The 19,762-nt window shown below is 33.5% G+C and overlaps 2 protein-coding genes across 4 annotated transcripts; both read right to left on the bottom strand.

The window, feature by feature from the left end:
- Positions 1–1,618: 1,618 nt before the first annotated feature.
- Positions 1,619–13,467, bottom strand: LOC119637139 (MAP kinase-activated protein kinase 2). Of its 3 annotated transcripts, none has more exons than XM_038032982.1 (7): positions 9,331–9,352; positions 4,600–4,787; positions 4,383–4,522; positions 4,259–4,323; positions 3,986–4,192; positions 2,424–2,839; positions 1,619–2,346 (listed from the first exon to the last, which is right to left on the bottom strand). In XM_038032982.1, exons 1-7 carry the CDS (start codon positions 9,335–9,337, stop codon positions 2,257–2,259), a joined length of 1,113 nt encoding a protein of 370 aa, XP_037888910.1. In that variant the 5' UTR covers positions 9,338–9,352; the 3' UTR covers positions 1,619–2,256. The 3 variants fall into 3 exon arrangements, with proteins under 3 accessions (XP_037888910.1, XP_037888911.1, XP_037888909.1); XM_038032983.1 differs by lacking the exon at positions 9,331–9,352 and adding an exon at positions 13,451–13,467 and having other exon boundaries at positions 1,621–2,346; XM_038032981.1 differs by lacking the exon at positions 9,331–9,352 and having other exon boundaries at positions 1,621–2,346; positions 4,600–4,801.
- A 3,673-nt stretch (positions 13,468–17,140) lies between these two features.
- LOC119637114 (ubiquitin-conjugating enzyme E2 G2) lies at positions 17,141–18,730 on the bottom strand. Its single transcript, XM_038032943.1, has 5 exons — positions 18,468–18,730; positions 18,319–18,400; positions 18,122–18,240; positions 17,933–18,073; positions 17,141–17,434 (listed from the first exon to the last, which is right to left on the bottom strand). Exons 1-5 carry the CDS (start codon positions 18,508–18,510, stop codon positions 17,316–17,318), a joined length of 504 nt encoding a protein of 167 aa, XP_037888871.1. The 5' UTR covers positions 18,511–18,730; the 3' UTR covers positions 17,141–17,315.
- Positions 18,731–19,762: the final 1,032 nt, after the last annotated feature.

Raw genomic sequence — 19,762 nt, forward strand, 5'->3', positions numbered from 1 at the left:
AATGCACATCACCTTTTCAGAGGTCTGCTTAATTCGCCAAATTTCTTAAACGGGATCAATATTCCGTTACGTGTATCAAAAGCGCAATTCTTCAGAATATTCGCAACTGAATTAATCATCTGTAGTTGCCAAATTGCATATACGTTCGTATACAAACGTATATATCACTTAAGGTCTGCGCGCAATGCCAGCGTTGTTAGTCTTAACTAGAAAATGATTATCCCTGGACTCGCTTTTAATGAATGACATAGGACGGCGCGAAAACTGCAACATTTTGTTGGAAAACAAACTCCCTCCCTCTCCCGTTCGGCGTTGGGTTAATGAAAACATATAAATAGTCTCGATGCTTTAACTGTCACTGCCCTAAAATAAATATGCCAAATGTAGGTGGCATATGACGAATTCCCGGAAAATCCACAAGCCAAAAAAAATTTCTTGTTCGTGACTTGTTTCGAAAGATTTATAAGTAAAAAGATTGCCTTAAAGCAAAGGCAGTTAAATCGCGATATGAAGCGTGAGCTAAAGCGTTCTCAAACATTAGCTCCTGTTAATAATTTCATTGTAAATTATCCCTTTCAAATTGTAAATAAAATCTACGGTATTCTAAATTCACAATTCAATGATACGAACTTAATTTGAGGAGTATGAGGACAACACGTGAAAAAACCCGCAGTGATTTTCATAACAGCATTTCGGAATTATTCAAACGTTTGTAGCTTAGGGCTGCCGCGTAGACGAGCAGACGGCGCGTCTTTGTTGACCATACTTGCTCGTAGCTGCAATCGAAGCTCAGCCGGTAGAGACATAAAACGGGGCACATTTCCTATCTCTTTCTACAATTCTTTCTGACCAAGCCTGTGCGACACCTACAGTAAACAATTCCCTGAGTTATTGAGTAAGTAAAACAAAGTTTTTGTTGCCGATTTGAGAATTAGGAAAATACATTTAATGCTAAATGTACAAATTATTTAAAAATGCACAATTTTGAGGTCCGCTAATGAAACACTACATTTGTTAATCAGTTCGGTGACGATCAATGTAAGAGAAAGAGGATTGTAAAAATTGCATTCAATGCCATTCCTGATAATTATAACACAAACGACTTGCAAGTACCTCAGTTAATCTGAATAGGGTCACAATATGTCTATGGAGTTACTTTTGAACTGCGAATGCAAATTTTTCGATTGTTTCACATTCCATAACGCAAAAATCGTCCGATCTGTGTATAATAGTTTAAAGTATAAACCAAGACAATAACATTAGCATGACGCTTAAGCTATCTGAGACAGTCACATCCTGGGGTTGTTTGTTATAAAAAGACGTGGCACGATTTAGAATAAATAATAAAATAGCCTGATTTAAGCATTCAATTTAATATGTTAACCTACTGTTAAGAAACTTTTGTTAACATAAAATAAAATAGCTTAGCAGTAAAAGAAGAAAGGAAAAAAAAATGTCTCAACTCATTCTCCCAAAATACTTTGTATTTATTGTTACAATATTTAAATTGCTTGCAAATGTGTACACCCAATAGCGTACGTAAATATCAACAATAATGTATATAATTGTATTGTATTGTTTGTTATAGAATAAAATTTTTTAAATGTACATTAATTTCTAGTAATTCTTTGTGGAGGTCAATAAGCACCACATACTTGAGCCGCTTGTCTTTTACTTACTAAACTAAGTGAAATAATAATTTAGTTACTTATTCACTTATATATATATATATGTATATATATATCAATAGGCAGATAATGTTGAATACGAATAATTCTCTAGACATGGTGAAAATAGATTAATCCAAAATGTGTAGACAGCGAGTAGTTAATATTGCATTTTAGAAAGAAGAAGAAGAAGAAGAAGAAGGAAATAATTTTGTGATTTATATAAAACTTTTGCTTTTTTCTTTTTATGGAATAGCTTGCAATTAAAATCACTGAGTTCATTGTAGTTTACATAGTATTATTTGCTTTGCTAGGATAAGGCATCTGCTTAAACATAGTTATCGAAAAAGAATATAAGCACTTAAGATTGCTTATATCGCCTGCATATAAAGCAAGGATATAATCATGTTCTTAACGAATTATTGCAACGCTGTTTTTCAAATATATACAATGCATATAGAATTGGAATTTGTGTTTGCATTTAAATTGAATTTCTTTTTAATGTAGCTCTTATACTTCCGTTGCGTCTATTTTTTATTTTATTTATTTATTTATTTTTTATTTATTTATTTTTTTTTGTTTAGGTTTTTTACTTATTTTGTGCAGCCAATTCCTCAATTTTTCTCCTTCTCTTACTTAATAAAGGATTGTTTGACTTATCCAGAGCCTTAATGTGCATCTGCAAATAAAAAGATATGCGCAAGAAAATAATTTTCGCGGGCACTTTCATTTATTTGTATAGATATATTTGCATACTTGATCATAGTCAACTCGCATGGTGGCCAGGGAGCGAGTCATTTCTTCTTGAACTTCAGGCCAAGTTTCCTCGCCCTCTTTCAACATTCGGCCTGTACAAAGGGGTGTTTGTGGCACTTCCGTATACTGAGCAATCCATTTATTACGCATCACATCTTCAATGGTCAAGCGTTTACTTGGATCCACATTCAACATTCCTTTTATTAAACTCTTGGCCGCCTGGCTGACATTTTGCCATTCGGGATTAGGGAAATCATATTGTCCAGTCCGTATACGTTTCTTCATTCCTGGGGAAATTGCTAGCCCATTGTTGCTATAGAATGGCGGAAAGCCGCATAGTAAAATATACATGATAACACCCAACGACCAAATATCGCAGCTTTTATCGTATTTTTCCGGTCCCAACACTTCGGGAGCTGTAGAATGATTTTCACTTAATTTTACACCAATTCTGTTATTCTACACATTTATGTGAAAGGGTTTCGTGTTCTTCTTAATAGCATTAACAATAATTTCTCCTTCAAAATCCATTCTCTCCACTTCCTATATCGGTTACTTTCGTATGGTCAAAATAATGAGGTTTCCGCAAGTTTATCAAATCCTAACATGATATCTAAATGCATAGAAATAAGTTCAAATAAACACCCTAATTGATGGAAATTAATTTAAGAATAAAAAACTCGCAATGATTTGCGTTTACCTCGGAGTAAAGACTCCTGAGCAGCCCTCCTGCGGATGAAAAAATCAACTTTTCATAAAGAATGTGTTAACTTACTGCATAGTTACTACTTACAAATACATATGTAACACTATGTTTGCAAGTGAGTTACGAATGCAAAATGAATATAAGACAGAATTCATGAATAATGGAGAGGTCGTCTTTCTACTCTTCGGAAATATACATACAACGGTGCAAAAATATCATCAAAACAGAATGGAACGAAATGAAACTCGAACGCTAATTCCGTAGACAGATATATCGATGCGTAAGCAGCCATCCATTATGTTACAAAAATAGCTTATAATTTGTATTTGAAAACAGTTATAATGAAATCTGTTTTCTATTCATTCTACGTAAAAAGTAACAAAACAAAATAAGCGATAGCTGTTCATATCCTCAGTCTAATCTGTATATAATTTTTTCTTTATCTGGTTTTTAATTCGAATTGCCGTTTATCACTAGCTATGTTGGTCAAGGACATTGTAAGTAGTAAACCATGTCCACTACAAATCGAGGTAGTTTAATAAGCTGTGAAGGCATAAATCGGCAGGTCACTGGCGAAAAACACGGTTTCCCTCGAGTTATACGGTTTCAAATTCTTTTCAAAAAGAATAAAATGTATATATTATATGTATATGTATATGATATAAAAGTATGTCAAAATAAATCATTTCTTTGAAAGAGTTATGATGAAAGGCGTTCTTTCTTCGCTTTAACATTCGCAAAAGGAATCCCGTTATTTTTTTCGTAGTAACGAAGAATGTGGTTTCAAAGAACACGAAACCAATTGATCGTGTTCTCCGGAGGCCACCTGTATTGATAACAGGTTTTATTAACTTACCGACATAATACGGTGTGTAACAGGGTGTTTGCAATGTATCCTTCACCGATGTCTCTTTGGCAAATCCAAAATCAGTTAATTTTAAAATAGCATTTGGTTGTGGAGATGTATATAGTAAGTTTTCAGGTTTCAAATCCCGATGAGCAATGTCGCGACTATGCAGATAATGGACAGCAACACAAATTTCATGCATTATCTGAGCAGCTTCTATAAAAACGGATGCCAAGCAAGCATTTTCATTGTCCATTAAATTCACAACTTACGCACACTTACCTCTTTCAGTAAAAGCACCGTCCGCATTATCTTGTATACGTTGAAAGAGTTCACCTCCTTCCATGCTAGGATAGGGCAAAGGATTAAGAACGATTATGAATATATTCCAATACTAAGGACTTACCATTCCATAACAACCAATAAACACTTATTGCCTGCATATGTATTTTCGTATACATCGACTATGTTGACAATATGACGGCAATCGCTTACCCTCCAATGTAAATCAACTTCTCTTCTTGCCTTTGGGCTATCTAATAATACCTGCAATAAATATATAATTTTACGTTTATGTTCATTTTTTATTTACATTTCACATTTCAATTCCACTTTCAACTCACCTTCAATGCATATTTTTGATTGGTTTGACGGTGTGTACATTGTACCACCTTGCCATTAATACCCAGTCCAAGGACTGTATTCGATATTTCATAATCATCGACCAGATGCGTAGCTTTTGCTTGACGTTGCTGCGTTTGATTCATTGATGCGTGCGTTTTCTTCAATATTTTAGTTTTGAAAAATTTTCCTAAAATGCACATACGTAAGGGTATATTAATTTGCATATAGTTTATATAACGATTTCTTGAAAACGCCCGAACTGTCATCTGTGCTTCGATGTCGAATATGTGTTTGAATAGTAAAGCATTTACATATTACGAGCATTTATACTTAACAATGGCATTTACAGACAGTTATCCCAAATAAATACAAATGCACAAATAAAATAAATTCGATAGTATTCCTTAGCGGGTATGCTAAATTTGTCAAATATTTATAATGCATTATCTATTTATTTATTTATATTTATTTATATATATATATATATATATATATATTATATTTGAGCAGAGTGAAAAGAATTTGTTTTTGTTAAGAGTTTAGAGCCCTATCTACAACAAATGTAATCTCAAAATTATTTTACGGTTCTTCTGCAATTAAATTTAAAAATCGCCCTTTACAGCATTTTGTTGAGGTAGAGCAATGTAGAGCCTTTAAGTTGAGGTTTTAATACCCATGAGATCGCTCCCTCTTCAATTGCAGCATCGAGCGGGCATTCAAGCGTTCTTCCATAATCGCATAGGTAATTTCGAATTAGTATATGTTTGCATAGTTATTCCACTTACCTTCAAAAACTTGAAAGTATTGTAACAAATCATTAAAGTACGATTTGAAATTTAAATGATATATGAGGATTTTGTACAACATTGCGTTGACAAGTCGAATGAATGGAACTAGTGCTGTGTCCGTAAAAGATTCAACCGAAGCTGAAAACAAACACTTTCTTATTTCATGTTGAACAAGTAAAAATATTACAATTGGACACGACCCGCCATTAAATACCCGACCCTACTTCGCTTAAAGCAGTTACTTGTATAACGGCTTTTCAAATTAATATGTTATATAGGAAATGGTCGAAAAGGTGGCGCGATCTGAGTCTTTTTCAATAGCATTCGTCCTTGGGTCAAAACATGATGATATAACAAATTTCGTCAAAGTATCTTAAAAATTGCGACCTAAAGATTGAACACAAGCTTAAATCGATTTAGAAAACAATTTCGTATAGATAGATATAATCAAAAATGGATCTATGTGAAGTCATTTTGGATTTTGTATAAATTTCCGCAAACATATTATACCCTTGCACCGCAAGTGATGTAGGGTGTAAAAAAATATTTTGTATAAAAGAAAAAACTAATACAGAAAATTAAAAACTAGAATAAAAAAATGAAGAAAATCGATCAATCAATCAAGACACTTTTCGCATATGCTATATATATGTTTAACTTAGCATCTCCACCCTCCCGTTGGAAGCGTCTTCGTCAGGCGACGTTGCAATGCTGTAAGTAAAACTTAAGGAATGCTTCCATGATTTCTCAAAACGTATTTTCAATCTAAACTCTTTTCATTAACAGTTTAACGATCGACAACTAATAAGCGATAAGAAAATATTTAAAGATATATTCCGCAAATAGGAAACTCACATCACTCACTCACTCTAATACACACTATGCACTTTTACGATGATTATAATCTTGCAATTTTTGACTATTTCAATAAATATATTAAAAGCAAATTTCAGATGAAACCATTGCCTGATGAAAAATATGCGGAAATTCTTGAAAATATCATTTCTAAGGGGAAAAAGAGTAGAAAGTAGCTTCCTTCTTGCGACAAACAGAATGTTTAGTGCAGATATTGTACAGACAATCGGATATGCTTAAATCAGTTTAAAACTTGACGCTGATCACTATTACATATTATCTATGGGGTCTTTGAAGCTTTCACAAAAAGCACAATGAACATACCCCCCTTTCCAGGTGATGTATATATGTAAAAGCAAAAAATCGCTGTTCACATGTTGTAGCTTGTGATCTGTCTTCATTTTGGGAAGCAATTGAGTTACAATATTAAGGGACTCTTCACGAATTTGATTTGACTGTTTGATTAGCCTACGACGAATATGTGTCATATTTGGTAATTCGCGATACAGAAATTAATTTTCGGCCCAATATTTTTTGAAACGCTTGCAACACAACAACTATACTGTGTAGTTGTACTGTATATCATACATGATCAAGAAACTTGGCCCGCAAGCTGTAAAAAATACAGCAAAATACCCGAATGAATATCTTAACAAGAGTAAATTCGCTTCCGCAAAAACAAGTGACCACGAAAATACGTAAGCCCTCACAAGAAGTCTGCGTAAAATTTCTATAAGGACTACACAGAACACCTGCCTCGAACATGTTACTTCATCTCGACATATTACTTGCGCTCCGAGAGAAACTGCCAAAAAAACTCCATTTCTTAAAGCTATTGCAGTGCCTCTTTCCCTCCTAATGCAAAGAGGATTAGTGATGGTAATAAATAGATCGTGCAAAGCTTGCACATTTGCAGGGAAGACCGACCCACTTGCGATTAGTAATTCTCCAAAGTCAAGCATCCCAGGATGCTCTAGCGTTATACTCTAGCAATTTTACGCCGCAATCCTGAACAATTAATAGGCGAATGCAGGACCGTTCGTATTATTACGAAAAAAAATGAAGAAGAAATTTTGCTTTATATTAAACGAAATACACGATACCATACAATAAGAACAGTGCCTGCAGCGTAAGAGTGCTCGTTTTCGCCCAAATGTTGTAAACAGCAGCGCCATCATCCCTATCATGTTGTATATAATGTTATGCATTCTCACTTCAGATTGCTAGTGCAGTGTCTTGTTGTTTGTAGAACTATTGTTGACAGTTTTTATTAACTAATTATTATCTAATGCTACCGCATGTGCGACTTTCACCCGCAAGCATTGACTTGGAGCTCGCGATTCTTACCTATACGACTAGTCATGAGACGGTGTTCGCATCTCGGGCTACTCCTACGAGTATTCGCTCTCTATAGGACCCTAGTCTGTAAAAAAACTGTAATCTTCAAAATTACTAAACAATAGCATATCGACATGGGATTACTTTCCGATGGCTTAATTTTTTGAACCCGCTCCCATGTAACCGGACCGAAAGATAAGCATCTACATAACAAGAAGCTTTATTTTTTTTAAATTTTGTGATGAGAATTGATTGATATTATTAATTTGATATAGAATTAATCGTAAATAAATAGTTTACGATAAAATAGAAACCGAGCACATATAAGGCTCCCATGAAAAGCATCTATTTAAGTAGGAACTATATACAACTTGTGGTATATTCTAACAAAGGTAAAGAATTGTTGCCGTGAAATGAAATCCCTTGGAAATCATATTAAACGCCCGCCGAGACCAATCGGATATGATAAGTCTCGTAATAAGTGAGCCCTTCATAACTATACTCGCTGTTGAAAATCACGAAAACGAATTTTACTGATTTTCATCGAAGCAAACAATTCAGCGTCGTCTCAGTCAGAGATCGCCAAATACAATATCTACTTTGGCCCGATCAGAAGAGAATCGCATCAATTTCCTTATTTGAATATTATTAGATGTAAGATCTCTCGCTATTGCGAATATCCCAAATCGTATTTGGCATAACGCAGTTCGCTAATAAGAGCAAATTTAATCCTTTACACGAGTGTTTTATTCTAGCATGAATCCCAAAACAAACTTTGTCCTCAATTCCAATTTGTCTACTTACGGCGAGACCTGACAACCCGACAGCTGTGCTGTACATATCTAATATATCTACGGATGATAACACTTATGGCCAATCGGACGAATACTTGCGAAATTGTTTTTTATTCTTAATTTCAATATACATTTGTGTAAAGTACGCTTATGGACTGAATTTTAACCCTATACTAATTTATGTATGTATTTTGTATAATAAAAATGAGTTGCTTTTGTTTCGTAAACAATATGGATTTCATTATAACTTTTTGTGCATAGTTTTTCGGAGAAATATTGTATATTAGAGTTTTTTTTCAGCTTTTTCGTAATTTCACAATTCAGTTAAAAAATATAACTGTGAATTTACTATATCCCATGTACCTCCTTACATGATTTTTTTTTTCGCGGTTTTTCGAGGGACGCATCTACCGTGTAAAGAAAGAGTTGGGTGTAGAGAGAAACAGAACTCGTATTTCCATTATTTATAAATTTACTTAAGGTATTTTTTATTTTTTTTTTTATGAGACAATGCGTTGGTAGTTTTAGTAGCCCCTGATGTATATAATAACGTAATTTCCTGTGTTTATAATAAAATTTTGTAGTATATGCATGCATATAGAAATTCTTTTTTTATAGTTTTATTACCCGCCGAAATGTTAAAAATGCCCAACGCTGCCAAAAGTTTAGACATTAGTTCTAGCGTAATGAGAACTCGAAAATATGTATACAAACAGAACATTACACGGTTAGGGGATTTAAGACGCTTTCTCTTCATAAGGATCTGCACTTCGATTTCGATTGGGCTAAAAATTGCATGCGGCTGCAGATTCGAATATTTTTCAATATGCAAAGAAAAACTTTTTCTCTATCGAATATATTGAACGAACACTCTCTGAACAAAAAATATAATAGAATGAAAGGACTTGTAAGTGTTTGAAAAAAAGAATGTATGGAATAATTTCAGTGGACTTACCGCACATTCTGCCTGATCGAAAGCGTTTTCACCGAGTGAAGTTGCTGTGCAAGATGAATTTTAAGATGGATTTTATAAAATGTTTTTAAGTCGATTAAGGAGCCGATCAAAATGGTGACTTGATTTCCGCTCAAAAGTTGGATAACATAAATTTTAAAATTAACATTAACAGATGCTCAGAATTACTAATAACAGTTTTTTATTTTGTAAGCTATTGCGAGCGCGACAAGTCTACTTCCAACGATGCACCTTGACCGCGTTTCTTGACGGCTTCAGTATTCTACATTAATTTTTTCGACCCTGAGCGTGCCAACAACAGACCTACGAACGAATTAATCAATGTTCTTGACTAAATTGACTCACTTATCGTGTGCTAACTAAGGATACATATACTTGGTAGAGTCTTGAAGAATATTTTCAAGTGCAACAAGTGGAAGAAGAAATTTAATCTACCCTCAACCTTTGGCGTCGGATGTAATAACCAGAAAATTACATTCCGTATAGATCAAGCATTTTAGTATCCACCAATAGTTCCCCCTAAAACGAGCAAAGCAAATATGAAATCATTTGTTAAGCAATTTAAGGCCACATCCGAATTTTGAATAGTGAAGACTTCATTTACACACCACGCAAATTTGCGCGAAGAATATTAGATTACAACGCAAGATAAAATACATTGAAGATCTCATAAAATGTATGCAGGCGTCGCCCGCTTAACACGTTAAGTGCAAGGCACGATTTCAATACAAAACGGTACCAAATTTTGCGAACATTCCGCAATACGATTTTCAGACAATCGAATATTTGTTTTGTTAATTGATTTGTGCCTTTAGTAAATCCGCAAATAAACTCCCGCTGATCTTCGTTGCTTCATAAAATGTACCTGACGTGATCAATGTTCAGGTGTAGACAATTTAGAGATTGATGTTTGAACGGTGTAAGTTTCACTTGTTTATAATAAGCCGGCGTTCAGTGAATATCAAGGTTTAAAGAGATGGGTAGTCTTACCGCACCCGCTACATTCTCCAGATCCGATTATCAGTTATTCAGATCTATGCAGACATAGTTAACATGTCAGCAGTTTATGGAAGCTGAAGAGGTGCGAAAATGGGTCGATGGCTATTTCACCTACAAACCCGTAAGTTTCTGTTGCGGGGGTATTCATCTAAACTAAATGTCGAAAGACAATAGGTAACGATGGTACATATTTCGATTGTGCAGCTTCGTGGCAAATATATTCTAAATAAACTCAAATTTTATGAAGGAACGGAGGGGATTTATTTGCACACCTATTAATTTTAGCTTATAGTTAATAAGGGGACTTTCAACCAACTTTAAGGGAAAATAATAGATGAACCGTAATTTTTAATGAAAATTTATCTGGTAATCGTCACCATTATCATAATCATAAATTTTACAATTTCTGTTTTTTTTCATGAAAATTTAAAGTTAAGTTACTTTTCATTTTTAAGGCACACTTAGAACAAAATTTTGTGGTAAGAGTTTCATCACAAAGTTTTACACCTTAAGACTTGGCTTCGATACAACGCGGTACAAATTGCAGTGATTATGATTATTTTAAGGCATCGTACCACACGGCTTCGCTAAAAAGCAACCAAGGATTCGATACAACATGTTATTCTATACGGTGTTTTCGCTTAAATGAAAAAATTAACCCGATTTCGATACAGCAAGGTACGCATTAATCGTGTTAAAAGGGGGATGCCCGTTGCAGGAATGTTGCTGATCATCTCAAACCAAATCATCGTACAGTAGAGTTTACGTTCATCGCAGTGAGTGCTCGGTTGGTAAAGGCATAACAGCACCGGTTTGTGGGCACGTATCCTTTAGGCTAGGGCTACAAGGTTTATCTCTCACTTCCTCCACATCGACGTAGCCATCATAATGTGACAAACATACGGGGCAAATTCCCCTTTCTCTTCCCTTATGCTTGTCTTTCTCTGACCGTCATCGTACTTCACTTATGGGTGACATGTCCTAAACGGGTTGGTCATATTAAAAAAAAAAAAACCTAATAATAAAATTAACTTAACCTTCTCGGGCTCTTTGTGTGCGTGTTGTCCGCCCGTAGATGTCACATTAGCAAAATTTTACCTAGTAGGGATAGTTTTCATCATCTCAAGATGGTTCGTTTCATACCCATCGCCTTACGTTCAAAAATCAGCTAAATCGTTTCATTAAAATCGTCACTGCCACACATGTATAGAATAAAAGTATACAATGCATTCTCAAGCAAATGGATCTTCCATTCATCTTGCAAACGAACACCGCACATAGTAAATATATGGGCAAATTACTGATATAGAATATTGCGCCCAAGACGAATATATTATCTTCATTTTTTTTTTTTTATTTTGCTTTTTTTATCTATTCAACAGATTGCTTTCAATTTAACAACAGTTTCCCCACTCTTCTTTCCAAAGACGATCAATCATTAGAATTTTTGTTGCTAATAATGATGACAACGATTTAACAAATATTCTTGTAGTAGTCTTCTCTATGATAAATTAATGTTTCCGCAAAACCAGTATTCATCAAATATTGCAAATTGCAATTGAATTGTTTATAAGAATTGAAAATGTAAACTGAAAACGTTGCGCACACAATTTTACCTCAACTTTTCAGCATTCATTAGTATTGCCCGTTGAGAAATTTTATACGTTTAATTCATATAAACAGAAAAGCAATGATTTGTTTTTCAAATTAATATATTCGTACGATTTTGGAAACTTATAAACATATTAATGTATATACTCTAGTCAAAAAGTACCAGGAATTAATTAATTAAATCATCGACTTAAAATAAAGTTGATGAACTTTACACAAACTGTTGCAAATCCTTACTGATATCTAATTTTAGTGCTATACATGAAAAGTTTATTTACAGCGGCTGTTCTTATAAATCAGATAATATATATTTTTCTCATTTATCATAAGTAAAGATGTTGAGTAAACCTTTGCATTTTAAAACCGAATTTCTTTACTTACGAAGACTTAACTTTAACAGAAATTATACAGAAATTTTAGATAAACACAACGGAGCCTATCATGGAGTTATTAAACAGTTGTCGCTTTTCGCATAAAAACATCCTTTAAATCAAACACAGAGAGATCACTACACAGTCTGACCTTCTTGTTGTAGTATGAATTGCGAGAAAATGTTTACAATGCATTTAATAACTCCAACCCTATAAACGGTTGTAAGTGTTAATTAGGTACATCAACAAAATCGCCACACAATGCCTTACCGAAAATGAGTCAAAAAGCAAAAAAACTTGAGATCTAATTATTCAAATTGCGATTTTTTATAACTTTCTGATGAGACGAACCAGTCAGGCGCAAGTATCAATTAACACTTTTACTATTTAAGAACAATTTGACGCGGTTTCTTTACATTAACAACTTTTCGTACTTTCGTGTATTCAAATTGTCCATTAGAGCATTATGGAATTCCTTCGAAATATTCACACCGTGTTGGCGCCAATAACCTCTTCAAAAACTCTTTAAGACTAGGATCAATTGTAAACAAATCGACTAAAACTACATTCATTTCAAGAATTTTTTTACTTTTTTGTTCACTAGCCCTTGAAAATGACTTCAGAGCTATGTAACCATGTAAGCAATTGATACATACACGTTGATGAATTGAGCATTTTATCACTTTATACACTTTTCGAGGCCAGTTAGGCTATTAAGAATAGTTGCGGAATTCATGGACAAACGTACAAGGCAAAAGGACAGCGCCAAGGGTGACCATAGTCGCTGTCATGACAGAGCAGTCTCAGAATCGCGTCAATTGCGAATTAATACGTTCCTCTTAATTGTCAATGAGGACTGGATTATTTATATTCTCTATATTTTCATTTCGGTGTGGGGACCGAGCGCGTTATTTATTTAATTTTTGTTCACCGCCCGTCGTCGTTTCGCATTCAATCAATGCGTCATAACATTACATGCCAATTCTTAATTTTGTCTTAATCTTAGACTCCGCACGTAATTATCTTTGCATTAAATTATTATTTTATTTATTATTTGCAGATGAGAGACAGTATACATAATTAATAGCTATTTTTTATTTTAGTGCAACTTTTTAACCTACCTGCTGCAGTTTGTCACACGCACTTGCCTATTCACTATTAAGTATTGTTATGCTTTTTTTTTTTCCTTCATACTAATTAGCGTTTATTTCATTCTCTGCTTGTTCTTAAAATGATGGCCAACGCTCTACACATAGCACTATAGGATTATTTAAATTGAAAATAAAATACCTAAGTGAAAATAACAAACCAACACGAAATGGGACTCGATAACGGAGCGTGCATAGCTAACGCAGTTAAAGCGATCGTATGTCGTAGTACAAGTACAAGGATTTCGTATAATAATTCCCGGAACAAGGTAAGATAAAAACATTTTTTTCCTAAACTGTCGATACGATCTTCTTCAAGAATGGTCCAACCAAAGATTCTTCAACTTATCAAAGGGTTGTGTTTTATAGAATTATTTCTCAAGAGCCTCAAAATAAGCGCCAGTTTTCGCAATGATCTCTTGCTTTGATCCATATCTTATTCCGTGGAGCATCTTTTTAAGATTTCCAAACAAATAAAATTCGCGGTGCAATTTAATTTAGCCAGTACTCTGAATCACAGTATCACCTTGAGGTTTTTCGTCCACCTTCAACTATTTGTTTCGCTAGGTGATTACCGCCCTATTAGCATTCTTTCTGCTCTGTCGAAAGTTGTTGAGCAGTTAGTAACTGATCAGATTGCGGTGCACTTGCTTTTCAAGAATTTACTTTTTGAAGTCCAGTCAGGTTATAAGCCAGGTCACAGCTTTAACACCACTATGCTCAAGATCCTGGGTGCGATAAGGGGAACTTGACGAAGCTGATTAGAATTGATATTTCTAAGGCCTTCGACACTATGAATCATAATTTACTCTTAAAAAAGCTAATGTTTTACTTTCGCTTTGATCCGACCGCGGTCAAGCTTGTTATTTCTTACTTTGATAATTGGTGTCACTGCGTGAAAGTAGGTTCCTCCTCCTCTGATGTTAGAGATTAGTATCTTCATTAATGAGCTAGTTGTGAAGATTATGATTCAACGAATTAATGACGATTTGTATCGCATCTCGGATTGGTCCGTTCTCCATTATTTAAAGCTTAATTCAGATAAAACGAATGCTATCGTGATATTTAACAGTGCTCGTGATTGGGACTCCCTTTCTAATATTAAAATGGATGACACAGTGGTTGACATTGTCCAGCGGGCTGCCATTGCCGATCATGTCGATCTCATGATCGTGCGGATACACAATATTCTGAGGAAACTGCGTTTATCTTCTCCGTACGTACCTACACAAGCTAGGTTAAAATTATTTAAATGTCTTATTGTGCCACTGATGTCGTATTTGGCAACCTTGATTGGGCCTCACGCGCTAAACTACAGCTGTCTGCCAATAACTGTGCCAGGTACGCTTTCAAAAAGCACAAATAGGACAGAATATCCCCGTTTTCGATAAAGATTTTAAATTCTGATTTTTTATCGTTTCTTAACATGCGAAATGTGATCTCCGTCCATAAACTCATTTTTACTAGTACGTCAAAATATCTATTTGAGAAAATCCTATTTATCAAATGCAGACGTACGATGAATTTGATTCTTGCAGACCATGAATGTTTAAGATCATCAACACTATATTTGATCAACGTTATAAAGTTATCCAACTCGTTACCGCCTAATATTAATATTAATATTAAGGGTACTGTTACTGTATATAAGTTCAGAGTAGCAATCAGCAATTATGTAGCTATGTGCAATTTCTTTGTCAATGAATAATTGTTCGTATTACCCTACTTACTTTTTTTTTCATTTATGTCGAAAGAGAGCTTCTTGTACGATCATACTAGTACGATAAATCTGTTTTATTCGTAACTAATCGCAATTAATAACAAAATTTAATTATATTTGTAATTGTTCATTTAATAATTAATTATTGATTAAGTAAGCTACATAATAATATAAAATATACAAACTGAAAGTATCCTCTTGTCGTGGAAATATAAACGAGGCTTCATTTTGTCAGCCGCAATGCAAATTGCATCAAATTTTAACAGGGTTGACTCTTTCAAAAAAAAAAAAAAAATGGAAATTTGAATATTTATCAAGATTGGGTGCAAGAAAGAAATAAAATTTGTAGTAAAACTTACGCGACTTATTGCCTTGCGAAATAAGTTGTGATGAAAAAGAGCTTAACAAATACGTGTCCACTACTACGTGTCAAAATAGAATTGTCAACAAAAAATAGAATGATGAACACTTTGATTTTAAGTCTTATTGACCTGAAACTTTGAGAAAATAGCCTTGACATATCGTAGAATGTTCTGCAATTCAATTAAAATACCATTCAACTCACCAACTACCGTTTGATTTCTGCATCAAACCTTTATACCATTATTATTATTATTATTATAATAACTAATTTTGTCAAGGAAACAAATTATAAAACTTAAGTCTTAAAGCACTAGCACCTGAAGTGCTCGGCTTCATATTTTTGTCGAATAGTGTCGAATTGTTAAAATAAATAACAAATAGTTATTAACTTTTTCTTTAAAAACAATAGTAAAGAAATAGAGTTTGTCTGTATTCTCATCATTTTATTTGCCTATATACACAGCAGAGTGAAAATTGCCAATGCCAAATAAGAATTCTTTTCAATACATATTACGCTTTCTCACATTTCCGACGAAAAAGCAAAAATTAAAATTTTTGATTATAGCTTTGGAATGGAAATTTTTCGCATCGCGAGTGCTTTTATGCGCTTTTTCGATTGAAGAGTTTGGATTTAAATCGCTGGTGCAAAGATACAAAACAGCTATGTATGCAGCCTTGTAAAGCGTGAACACTTAAGCAGAAACACAATTTAATATTATACAAGCTTTCTGTTGTCTGTTGTTTTGTTTTTTCGCAGTTAAAATACAGAGGCATGTATATATTTTTTTTAACATATATACAACGAATATTAGCAGCGACAATTCAATGCATATCATTTTAAAATGTACTTCTTTCTTTCCTAAATTTTAATAAATGACATTGACGAGAAATTGAATAGACAGAATTGAAATGCTTGTTGCTTGGTTTTTGAAGATATTGAATGAAGTTTGTTCAAGACATGATTTGCTAAATGAATTGTTTGAAAACTGTTCAAACAGCTTTAGAGCATGGATTCTTTAGTTTCATTTTTCTAATTGCCTCTAAACAATTACTCCTCAAAAACGAAATATGTAAATACATTATTATGCCAAATCACATCCATAATGATAAGATTTTATGATGAAATCCAATAAGGCCGGATGGATAGATTATGAATTATATATTCGCCACATACAGTTAACCGATCTAATATCCTTTGCAGAAAAAAGGCAAAAAAGCTGAAGGAGAAAAACGCCTGAATTTTTGGCAAAACAATGTATGCACAATCCATATTGATGATAATTTCATATAGACTGAGAATCACACAAAATTTTACGAATATATATCTGGTCTTTATATGAAATAATGTGCTTAAGGTTTACAAACATCATATTTCGATCTCTTCAATGTTTTTATTTTTTCATCACATGACGTTTCTCTCAATTTAAGACTTTTAGGTGCATCAAGTATTATACATTTAAATACTACTGCTACCTATATATATGTGCAAACAAATATAAATCTTAATTTATATAAAAATTTATTCTAAGGTGAGCGGAAGAGAAAGAAATGTTCGCAAACTGATTTAACAAATTTTACAAAACCATGATTGTTTTAAAAAATAAAAAAATATTTAAATTTTTAAAAGCTTAAATTTTGTAAAATAAAATCTAAATCGTGTTGGGGAGGGGAAATTAGCGATATATGTACTTTAATATTAACTTTTCACTCGAAACTGTTGATTTTGCATACGGGACACGCGGTGCACCACAATAATTATGAGGGTAGACCCAATGTCTTGCGTACTAAACGTTTGGCTATTTGATTAAATTCTTCTCGACGTTCACGCCACATAATTGCTGCATCCACATTGGCCCCAGATTCATCATTTGGTTCTATTAATAAGAAATATATTTCGTTCAATATTTTTCAATAAATAAAAGCTCAAGTTCGCTCTGGTGGCGGAACCTTAAAATCTACCACCTAAAGTAAATATACAAAACATATAAGGTTAATCGTTGGCACTTAATTACGATAAATAATAAATTCCCAACCAACTACCGTAGTTTTCGTAAGCGGTATTGATGCAAAAATACTTTCGACATTTAAAATAATCTTTAAAGGACTTGATTTTGATTTCTAGTTAAAGCAAATGTGTTTTTGCGCGTTGATCATCCCCGTCATGCGTTCAACTGGGACGATCTTACATCAATTTCAATAATAGGCATAACAGACCGATGCATTTGCCTGTTGAGCTGAAACTTGTTCATTGACTAAGAAAATTAACATGTATACACATATACGTCTACGTACTCATTGCATATGATAATGATGATAATGGCAGAGTAGTTGTATGTATTAATTTAGGTGGTCAGTACGAAAATCAAACATACCAGCCAGCATTGATACGACACTAAGTAAAATTTTTTCTACACTTTGTACGGGACTCCAACGTTCAGCAGAAGATTCATAGCCCATCGGGTCGTCACCGGGAGCATGTAATATTGATATGCATACACGACCATCGGCAAAAACTAAATAAATTATTTTTTGTTTACTTTTCTGATAGTCGATAAACTTACTATTAGGATGAAACATTTCACAGGTAAATTTCATTTTGGGTGGACTTAATGGGTAATCGGGAGGAAATATTAAGCGTGCAGGAAATACACCGCCTTCAAAACAAGTTCCTTCAGGACCGCTAATAATTTATAAACAAATATTTTGAAATTACCATACATAAGTACATATATGTATATGTATGCAATTTACAACTTACGCTATTAAAGCCTCCCACTCGAAAAAGTTATCCTCGCTGATTGGCCCAGCAACTATGCCTTCCGGTGGATCCAAAGTAAGTTCTACGAGTAGATAGGAAACGCCTTTCAATTTTGATAATATTCGAATTATTCTTATTGAAAAACTAACGTTTATATTCGGCCATTAAACGTCTTAACGCTGATCCTGCCATATTTACTTTAGTGTCGCCTATTTGCCCGTCTCCCTCTACTTTTCCTTATTGTTGCTTCGAATTACAGCCAATTTCTTACGTTCTTTCACTGTATTTTTATAAAATGATTTCTAAATTACTTCTTTCCTGTATGCTGCATACGTTATGCATATTTTTCTTCTTTGTCTTTTTTTTTGGAATTTTAAAAGTGCAAACCATAGAAAAGAGAAAAATCCAAATAAAAACGTCACTATACAAAGAAAAACGATTTTAACTAGGGATGTGTAATTAATAAAAATTTTTTTATCTTAGGGATATGACTACCACTTGGGATTTGTTTATTGAAAATATGTAAAATTGCTGTAAAACAAACAAAGGGAATAATTTGGAAATGTACATTAGTCATGTGTGCAACGTAAACTGCTCTTGCTGGAATGGAACAACATATCTACTTCTAAAATGTTAAAACGACTTCTTTTTCTGTGCGAAAATAACGAACTGAAATAAAAATTTTAATTTAGTTAAACGAAAAACGCAATACTTGCGTTATGCGTTATACGGGGTGCACACGCACGCATAATAAGTGATAATCATGTAAGCAGGACATCTAATATGTATCTTTTACTTAACTAACTCTTACTTGAAAGACGCATCTTGAAGGCCTTTTGGATGTGATTTATGTATGGCTTTCTCATCATTCATATTGTTTCATATTTTCATTTTTTAGGAAAACTTTGGATTGAGAACTTGAAATTTGAATTTAAATATATATCTTTTTATTTGTATTTTATATTATATATTTATACATGAAAGTATGAATTTACCTATAAGTTATGTATAATGCTTTAAAATGAATTGCAAATCAACTCTATTTTTGTATTATGTAAATAAAAGCCAACTTTTTGATTTTGACAAAACATCTTAAAGCGGATTTATTCGTTACATTTTTTATCTCAGTACAATTCAATTTAAAAGCGCAGCATGCATGCCGGTTCTTATTTTCTCACTTATTCGCGTCAACTACTAGCCATCGAAACGTTGCGAAACGTTGACATCGTCGTCAAAATAAGTTTACTTTGATCAAAGAAATCAAAAGTTTACTGCCGTAATTTCCGTGTGGTCGCACACCTTACGAATAAAATATTCATATGTGTATACACAAAGCCATATATAGGCACATTAATTTATCACCATTCCGCGCGGAGTTTTTCTTCCAAAACCTTACCTTACCTTTCACAAATTGCAAACTTTTTACTTTTGGTTTGCTGTTTGT

The sequence above is a fragment of the Glossina fuscipes genome, unplaced genomic scaffold (genome assembly GCF_014805625.2).
Source record: "Glossina fuscipes isolate IAEA_lab_2018 unplaced genomic scaffold, Yale_Gfus_2 43, whole genome shotgun sequence".
Taxonomy (NCBI): domain Eukaryota; kingdom Metazoa; phylum Arthropoda; class Insecta; order Diptera; family Glossinidae; genus Glossina; species Glossina fuscipes.